This window comes from Protopterus annectens, chromosome 5.part0 (genome assembly GCF_019279795.1).
Source record: "Protopterus annectens isolate FY-2018-M chromosome 5.part0, PAN1.0, whole genome shotgun sequence".
In the NCBI taxonomy this organism is placed as follows: domain Eukaryota; kingdom Metazoa; phylum Chordata; order Ceratodontiformes; family Protopteridae; genus Protopterus; species Protopterus annectens.
This window is the reverse complement of record NC_056735.1, coordinates 1,614,368,104-1,614,377,530: the sequence shown is the minus strand read 5'-3', so window position 1 is coordinate 1,614,377,530 and position 9,427 is coordinate 1,614,368,104. Positions and strand designations below refer to the sequence as shown.

Here is a 9,427-nt window from a genome sequence, read left to right as displayed (position 1 = left end):
CTGGGGAAATAGGAGTTAGTTAAATATAAATTTTGACTGCATTTTGCATATACAAAGTATGGTTGAAGGTAAGGTAGGGAGAATTTTTTAAGAGGAAGACGAAATGGCAGGAAGAGGAGGAATGTCATCTTTATAGTGGCTTGTGGAGGAGAAGGAATGTTTTCTATACATTTATAGATGAGCAGGAACTAATGCTTATGAGGAAGTAGATGGGGAGTGGATAGAAAATAAAGTCTCTTGGACAAAGTTGTAAAGTTACTGCAGTGGCATTTCACAGATGATTTGTTACATTTGAAGGGCTCTGGAGAATGTTAAGTAGAGGTGCTGGAGATGCATTAGAGAGTGAGCAAGGTTATTCCTCATAGATTAGGGGTGTGTGAATAACAGAAACTTTTGGGTTAAGGCATGGAAATTGGAGTCGGATTAAGATGGGAAAATTAGTAGATGTGCAAAAATTATGAGTAGAAATAGTAACTGTAGTTGGGAGAGAGGTTGACTGAACAGAGAGAAAACTAGGGAAATGTACAAGTTGTATTGTATGCAGTAAAGTGTTGACCGTAAACTCGAAATTGGTAGCTGGAGGTGAAGTGCTTTGTGAAGCGGTAGGAATGTACTAATGAATAAGAATAAAGGACTGTGAAAAAATTTTAAGAAGGACTTTGAAAAAACTGTAAGGATATAGAAGGTGGTGATGGAGAGATTAAGTGGGTTAATGGGAATGGAGGGACTAATAAAGAAATGAGGAGAGGTGGAAAGCTGAAGTTTGCATGTGTAAGGGTGGTAGGTTGTTGGGATGAATAGTTGGATGAAATTAGAAATTATTGCAATGCCATTTGTGCAGAATTTGCATGTTGAAATGAGGTGTTGGAAAGTGCTAATATAAAAATAAATGAACAAGGATTAACAAAACAAGGATTGTCTCGGTGCCAAATATTCATCAGGTCATAGAGCAATGTTTTTTACAAAGCAGTATTTCTTCAATAAGTTTGCATGTTAAATATTTCTGAAGTGTTGCATCATTTGTTGAATGGATTTGTGTTGAGAGTGTATGGATTTTAGGTATTTCTTTAGACATGACTTGCATGTGCAGTGTTATACAACAGCTGCATCAGAGCATATACATTATCCTGGGTTTTTGTCCCATGTATAACTTATTTGGTACCTTCCTTTGTAGTAATAAATACAAGAACAAATAAAACTAATAAAACTGATATAGATAATTGCTAGGCTGAAAAAAATAAATAAAACCAGTGATTTAGCGTAAAATCTATTTATTCACCGCTTTCGTCCATCTCGTCCAACCAGACTTCATCAACTTTTTTTGGTGAAGTCTGGTTGGACGAAAGCAGTGAATAAATAGATTTTACGCTAAATCACTCGTTTTATTTTATTTTTTCAGCCTGGCAATTACCTTCCTTTGTAGTGTTTGCTGTTTATCAGTCATATATGCTTGTATAGTAAATGATTTTTTTATCATATAGTTGTTCTATGACCCAATGATAATATACGTAAGGACCCGATACAATTTTCTTGTTTTTCTGCTTGAACCGTTGGAGTACACAAACAACCTTTTGAGTTTCATTAAGAGTTTGAGTGATCATTTTTGTCATTATACAAACTGGTGCATTACAGTATGTTGTCATTTCTAATGGATTGCATTTAATATTTGTATTTTAAGAAAGGTGTATTGTAGCAGATCAAGACTTATTTTCTCCCCACAGGAATTTCACCCTGTTAAACAAAAGAAATTTAACAACTGTTTTTGTTAGACAGTACTGTAATATGCATTCACATAGGAATTGTTTGGTGCTATGCCTCTAGATCTTGAGAAAGGGCTGTTATAGCTAGTGTGCTAAAATAGCTGCTAATATAGTCAAAATTAATTAAAAAATATTTAAGGCATTACCCTCATGTTGTGGAAGCCTTTGACATACAAAGCTTTAATTCTGACATGCAGTTGAAATATTTTTTAATGTGCATTATATATGTGATTCAGTAAGAGAGTAATCACTTTGTGTTATATGTAGGACTGCATCATTGCAGTCATCTTGGTCTAGGTTCAGCTGTTAGTACTAATATGTGTAAGTGTATACTGCCAGCCTTACTGTTTTCCTTCTGTGTTTTAATTTGTATGCCTGGTATTTAATGAAAACCATTTCTCATTTTCTGATTTGTGGCTCCCTATTTTTGATAGAAGTTTGTGTTGAAAATTTACTCTTTACAGAATTTTTGATTAAGAAAAAAAAGTCTACTTACCAATTCCTTTAAGTTTTGCATGCAGAAGGATCAAATGAAACATTGCAAATAATAAGAAAACAGTAAATCCATCATTTACTGTGATTTTAGTGTTAAAAACTTTTTCAAAACATTTAGCAGTCACAATATGGCATGATATGGTATATGAAATACATAATTTTACATCTACACAGGTGCGCAGACTACATAGTTTCAGTACATGTATTTAAATGTAAAATGTATACAGTAAGTGCACACAATAGTACTAAATAGGCGAAACATAAATGATTGTTCCATTTGTTGATGAATAGGGTCATGCACAAACTTCTCCCAGCAACAAAAGAGGTTTGTCAGTGATTCTTGCAAAGGTAAAATAAAAAGGGTAGGGTTGTAGTTACTGCTGTTGATAGGGTAGGGTAGGGGTGTCAGTCATAGGCATTACTTACTGTAATTTGTGAGTGACGTGGGAGAGGATTGGCTGTTGGTGTGATTGTAATACTGCTGGTGATTTTATTGCTGGGTTTAGGAGGTGTTCCATTAGTTAATGATATAGTTCTTTTTTCCTGTACTGGAGTGGAAGGACTTATGGTTCTTGGAATATTAGTAATAGTCTGCATGTAGGGGTTTCCTAAATGAATATGAATTTTGTTGTCCTCTGTAGTAATTACATTGGGACCAGTGCTGTTTGACCTCTGGAGGTGCCATCCAGACTGTCTTTCTTGGGGTACTCGAAAGACTGCATGATTCCCACTAATTTCTGCTGGCTCTGGAGAAAGTACTCTATCTGGTGAGTTTGAAGAACTTGAAACAGCAACGATCTGTATAGGTGACATTGTCCTTTCAGGTGTGATTGAGCCATATGAATCTGGAGTCTTAGTCCGAGAGTAGGCTGACAGTGTAAAGGGTGACATGGCCCGATCTGGTGTGGAATAGCCATCTGATGCTTTTGATTTAACTGGTGTTAAAGGAGCATTTTGAATTATTGTGATCCTTTGCTTTGGAGTGCCACAGTTTGGGATCACTGCTGTGCTGGTATAAGAGTGAGGAGTTTCAGTAGTGGGACTAGTAATTTCAAGAGTAGCAGAGTTGTGTCCATGGTCTGGAGTCACTTTTATATGAAGAGGATGACCTGGTGTATGAGTTAGAACAAGATCTCCAGGTTGCACGTAATTACCATTTGACTTTGTAAGAACTCTTCCATTTTGGGGACTACTGTCTTTACCCTTCATCCACGGAATCCAGGATCTTCTGCTATTGTTCACAGAGTTTTGCAAAGGTGATTTCCTTTGGACTGTCTGTGTTTTCTCTTCGCTGTGACTGTCATCTTCCTGATCACTGTCTTCATATATTTGTCCATTTATCACTGCACGTTCTAATGGAACAAGACTTTTGTAGTCAGGAGGCTCATTGTCTTTAGCATCAGTCTGAACTTCTTTTGAGCAGACTTGAAGATCAGAGATTCGTCTGCCATTTAGATTAGGTCTTAAGCTCTTACTGAAACGTCTGTACCGCTCCAATTCTTCAGTGATATTTTCAGTTTCTCTTGCTAACTCTTTGTTTTTGTTTTCTTGCTGAACGAGTTTTTTCTGTAATACTGCATGGTTTCCCCTTAAACGACACAGTAAATCATCTGTTGCCATGTACTCATGAATTTTCTCCTTCAAGGCGTCTACCTCTCTTGAAAGGTGGCTGGACTTGGTTTCTTCCTCCTTGAGTTTTCTTAAAAGGATATGCTCCTGATTTGACTCTGCCTTCTCTGCTAATTGGTACCGAGCTAGTTCTTTCTGCACAATGTCAAGGTCTTCTGCTAGTTGCTTAGCTCGAGCACGTTCATTGATGTATTTGTGTTCTAGTGATTCATATGCATCTTCATTTTTCATGATGCCATCCTGTACAGCTTTTGGATCTTTTAGCTTCCACTTCAGTCTTTCAACCTCTTGTGTTAATTCTCTTATTTTGTTATTTTCTTGCTGTATTGAAATGGTGGGCTTCATGTTTTCTTGCTTGGCTTTAATTTTAAGGAGCTCTTTTTCAACTGCTTCTAGAGACTGAAGTCTTTTATTCATTATGCTTGCTTTGGACAAAAGGTCAATCCCCTTATCTTCTTCCATTTTGAGTTTGCTTTTTAGATCATCTCTATCTTTTGTTATACTGTACATTTTTTCTTCTAGTTCTGCTTTTGATTTTAGTGCCTTTTTGCTTTCCTCAATTAATTTTTCAGTTACAGATGTAACTTTGTTTTGCTCTGCTTGGAATTGGCTAGTGACATTTTGTAACTTTTCCTCTGTTTGTTTTATTTTCTCTGACATGTTTTTCCTCTCATCAACCAGCATCACTGTTAATGTTTTCAGTTTTGTTAAGTCTTCTTTAAGTGTAAATTCTGATTTTTCTAATTTGCTTTCAATGGCTTCAAGTTCCCTTATTCTTACTTTTAAAGCATCCAGTTCATTTGATAGCTGCTTTGTTACATTTCTTTCTTTTTCAAGATTACATTTTAATATAGAACATTCTTGTTTACTTTTGCTGAAAGCATCTTCTAACTTTTCCAATTCCATGATTCTTTTGTTCAGTTTGTCAACTTCAACTTTCAGGTTTTTGCTGTGTGTTGCTTCCTTTTCTAATTTCTTATTTAAGTCCCTACAGTGCTCTTCCATTTTAATTAACTCCTCGTCTTTCCCTTCCATTTCTAGCACTCGTTTTCTAAGCTCTTCAACTTCTGTCATTAGACTGGCATTCCCACATTCTCCTCTGTTGATTTTCTCCCTCAGATCCTGTAGTTCTTCTTCTGTTTTTTTGAGAGACTTGTTTGTTTCTTCTAGCTCATCAATTTGCCGACTGAGTGTCGCCAGTTTTAGTCGCAGCTGTCGATTTTGACTGTCCTCGTTGGTTAGTTTGGCCATCATTGCTTCTTGATCTTGAGAGAACTTACTGGCCTGTTTCTGGAGGTCGAATTCAAGCCTCAGCACTTTTTGTTCTTCTTCCTGACCTCTTGATTCTGCAGCTAAGAGTTTTTCCTGAGCTTCCTTGGCAGTGGCTGTTAACTCCTTAATTTTCTGGTTTTGCTGATTTAGTTGTTCATTCAGTAGTTGCTGCTCATCCACGATCATTAATGTAAATGACTTCAGTTTAATCAGTTCCTCCTTTAGCCTGCTGGTCTTCTTATTGTTGTCTTTGTCCTTTCTTGCATGGTATACCTTTTCTTGTTCTATCAGTTTTTTTAATCTAAAATAAAAGAAAAAAGAACACATTGTAAGAATGTCTGGAGAGTAAAACAATTGGCATTGTGTGTATTAACAAAGTCACAGTAAGCCTCAAAGGAATCAGTACTCATTAGGCATACCACTTTCCCTTGTTGTATATGCACTTTCTTTTCTGTTGTTTTCTTAACTAGGCAGGCTTTCTGAGGATAACTGTCTCTGTTGAAGCCATGACCCATGGGGGCATTGTGAGATGTGACCCAGCAGCACAAGGAAGCTTAATGAATTGTTTAATGTCATACTTAATGGAGGTGAAGTTTATTGAGATTTTAAACTAAGTTTGTAGCCCAGTGCATTAAGCTTTGTTTATGAGCATTAAGGAAATCTAACTGTATATACCATTATTTTTTGTACCTTTCTTCTCATCTTAGTAAGTGCATCTTTGTCCAGTCTTTGTGTACTGTTTTGAAATCTGTATTTTGATAACTGTCTTAAGAGGATTATAAATTGAGCTTTATAAAATGGTAAAGACATATCCTGAAGTGTCACTGTAGGGTATCACCAGACCATGCATTAACAAAGCAAAAGTGATACATGCTTGTTTAGTTGCTAGGTCTTATTACAGGAAGGTGACCTTCACTTTGTACAGAAACAGAGCCTGTGTCATTAGCAAAAATGTGTTTCAAGTGCATTTTAGCAGCACATTAATATATCTCTATGTATCTATCTATCTGTGACCACTTTAGTCACTTTAAATATTTAATACAACCCAAAATTATGAGTGCTTTCCTTCCTTTAAAGCTGACTTGAAACTTCTGCAGATGATAAATGAACCATCACTTATGGATTAAATAGCAACGCAACTTGCGATATCACATAAAAATACAAGTAAAAAAAGTTTGAGTTCTGGCCAAAAAATATTAAAATCACATTCCTGTCTACATATGAACAATCTTATAAAAAGCTTAAAGTCAGCACCTTGTTTTCTCAAGCACTGTCTTATCAAATACTAACCAGTCCTTAACCCACTTACATCCTTAAAATCACCCATATTCAAGGAGGTACTGTCATAACCAATTTTAAATGAGGAAAAAACATTTGGGGAAGCTGTCATCTAGGCAGCTAAGATGGCTGCTAGTCCCAACGGTCTAGTGATTGTCCGCTTTTACTGCAGCCTGGCCTGCCAGACAGCTGCTTCTTAATATGCAGTTTCTCATCGGACCTACAGGCCCGGGGATTTTATGGGAAGGGCCCACTGAATGAGTCCTCCTCTCCCTGACAGCAGCAATCCTTGATCTCACCCTCGGTTCTTCAGAGGAGTCCTCATCCCCACAGACTTTTTTTTTTGTCTCCCGCAACCCCTCTTCCTCGCGGTACCCTCATTGGCTTGGGTAGTCAAAGAGCACACCCTCCTCTACACTGCCTCTTGTTCTCAATACTGTTCACCTCCATCATAGCACCAGAGCAATGGACAAGCTAGCTTATAATCACCATGCTCTTCCCCCAGGATGGCTGAGCTGTAGTCATTCATTTTCCATTCCCCTTTGCTCAGCACTTCCTTCACCGAAGCTGCTACTCAAATACAGATTATCTGCATCACAGTTATGGTTTTATTATTTTGTACCACAGAGCTGGGATAGATGCCACTGTCATCTTGCCCAAACATTTCTAACATTTTAGTTATCAATTATTAAATGACCAATGAGGTGATGTTGCAGCAAATCCTTACAGATGTGCTAAAGATATTGAGAAATCACAGTGCTTCCCTTAAATAAATGAAGACTAATGTTTGATCACAGGTGATGACCAGAGAAAACCTGCGATAAACCCATACAGATCTCTGTAAGCATTTTTGCAGTACATCGCATGTCTTCTTTCTTTTATATACTAACTGCACAGTTGCACAACAATGGGGAAAGGGAAACTCCCCAAAACATCACACAGTGGACTCTCACAAATGCTGGGATTCCACAATGCCTACACATCAAGGATACAAACTATAATCAATAGATAATTTGACTATTTGTGTTCAGGTGATTGTAACTCAACTAAGTTGCCACTGGTGACATGTAGGGAAACCCTTTTTAGGTCTTCAATAACTGCGTTACCAACCACATTTTTAAACATGTTAGTAACAGTGACCCTATACAGAATCTGATGATGATACTCCACAGCATCTAGCCTTTTTTTCACTAAATACTTAACTATAACAGGGTATGCAAGCTACTTCTGAAAATCAGTTTCATATGCAGTACAGGACCAGACAACCTTCCACCTAATTAAATGAAGCTTGCTGCATCTGTTATCATCTGGAACATCAGTAAAAACTTTGTAGAAAAGTACTTCACATCTGGAAGTCTGCTACAGCAATCCCAATTCATAAAAGTGGATATATTGGACATATTGGGCCCTGAGGTCAAAATCATGGAAAAACTAGTGCACAAATAGCTTAAGTGCTTTATCCAACAAGCTGAATTTTATAACACTCAGCATGTATAATGATAAGATTATGGAGCTAGCACAGTGCCACTCAGCATCACAAAAAATATCTATGTCCAAATCATGGTCTTGTCACCAGCTCTTTCCTTTTGATGGACAAATCATTTGTTGCAGAAAGGCTATAGACAGCTGGATTTAGTAAAGAAACCATGCAATCCACCTGTTATAACAGTCTAAGAACTAGTGCGACAGATGTGCTCTCAAATGCTGTATGAACACTAGTGGGATTTAGGAAACCATTTTTAAGCAGCAGTAGTTTGGGTAATTTAAACACAGGAATTGGCAACAATGGTTCCCCTTATGAAGTCCAGTGCAGTTGTTCATCACAGAAAGGTTAAACAATAATCAGGCTTGGCAGGTATGGGGGACAAAATTTCAGAAGTCATAGCAGCTGCCTGGAATAATCAATGTACTGATAGTCCAATAACTAGCTCTTTGCAGCTCTGATGTTTACAGTACAGCCACTTTGGAGAAATTAAATAATACAGAAGGTAAATGTGACAACCTAATGGAACTTCATGTGAGACAGACCAGCATGTGCTGCAGGCACATGGGTAAGTTGGCAGTATTAAATTCCAGATTTGTTTATCTGGAAGTTCATAACTGCAGAAAATATATAAGGTTAGTATGAATAACAGAGTGGGAAGAAGTGAGAGATCCAGTGGGTTTTACAGGAAGTTTGCTGGTAGAATGGACTTGGCAGCATGACCATGACTTGATTATAGAGAGGACACTGTAGATTTATGATTCAGACTCTTCCACCACCTTTAAAGAATCCAGGGCAATTGATAGTGCTTTTTGCAACATACGTATTGCTAGAAAGAGTGTTACAGGTTTTGTGGCAGTGAAGGGAAGAAACTGTTGCCTAAGTCTGTTAGGATCTCCTGTTAGTGATATTGCACCAGAGTAATGTGGAGGACCAGGGAACAGTTTATCCTTGTTATGCAGTTATGTCATTAAAGGAAATTAAGGCCTCCTTTTGTGTACCCATCTTTCTTTTCCCCACTTTTTGCCTCCACTGTCTGTTGGTCATCAGCTCTCTCCTAGTCAGTTTACCCATTCCTTCCCCATAACTAGGGCAAGGATCGTTTGGGTGTTGCCACCATTTAGGCAGCCATCGGGGCTTGAAGTTTTTTTTTTTCCTGCATTTTTCTCCTCTGTTCCTAGTGTGCTCCATTGACAAGGTGCCAGGATAAAGTATGCAGTGGGCTCTCTGTGGAGGATGCCCCCTCAATTCAACAAAGGGCGTTCCATCTGAGCAGCCCTGTCCTTCCCAATGCAACATGAGTTGTTCTTTCCTTGGTCTCCCCGAGTATACAGAAACCTCTCCCACCCACCGGTAAAGGTGAGAACACCAAGCCCCTTCACTCATCCTCTACCTTCCTTGCTCCTCTAGTGATATGGCTGCTTATTGAACTCTGGTTCCCATGACCCTTTCCTGCAGTGTCACTTCTTTTTTTCAGGATACTAGCAAATACTTATTCTGTCTATGTCCC

General features: G+C 37.9%; 1 protein-coding gene across 3 annotated transcripts in view; it reads right to left on the bottom strand.

Annotated features, from left to right (window-relative positions):
• Window positions 1-2,305: 2,305 nt before the first annotated feature.
• The window catches only part of FILIP1L (filamin A interacting protein 1 like), a 2,033,704-nt gene continuing 2,026,582 nt past the window's right edge, over window positions 2,306-9,427 (bottom strand). For all 3 annotated transcript variants that reach the window (XM_044071370.1, XM_044071371.1, XM_044071372.1), the window contains one exon: window positions 2,306-5,457. In XM_044071370.1, coding sequence (XP_043927305.1) covers window positions 2,661-5,457 — 2,797 coding nt within the window. In that variant the 3' untranslated portion in view covers window positions 2,306-2,660. The remainder of the gene's footprint in view (window positions 5,458-9,427) is intronic.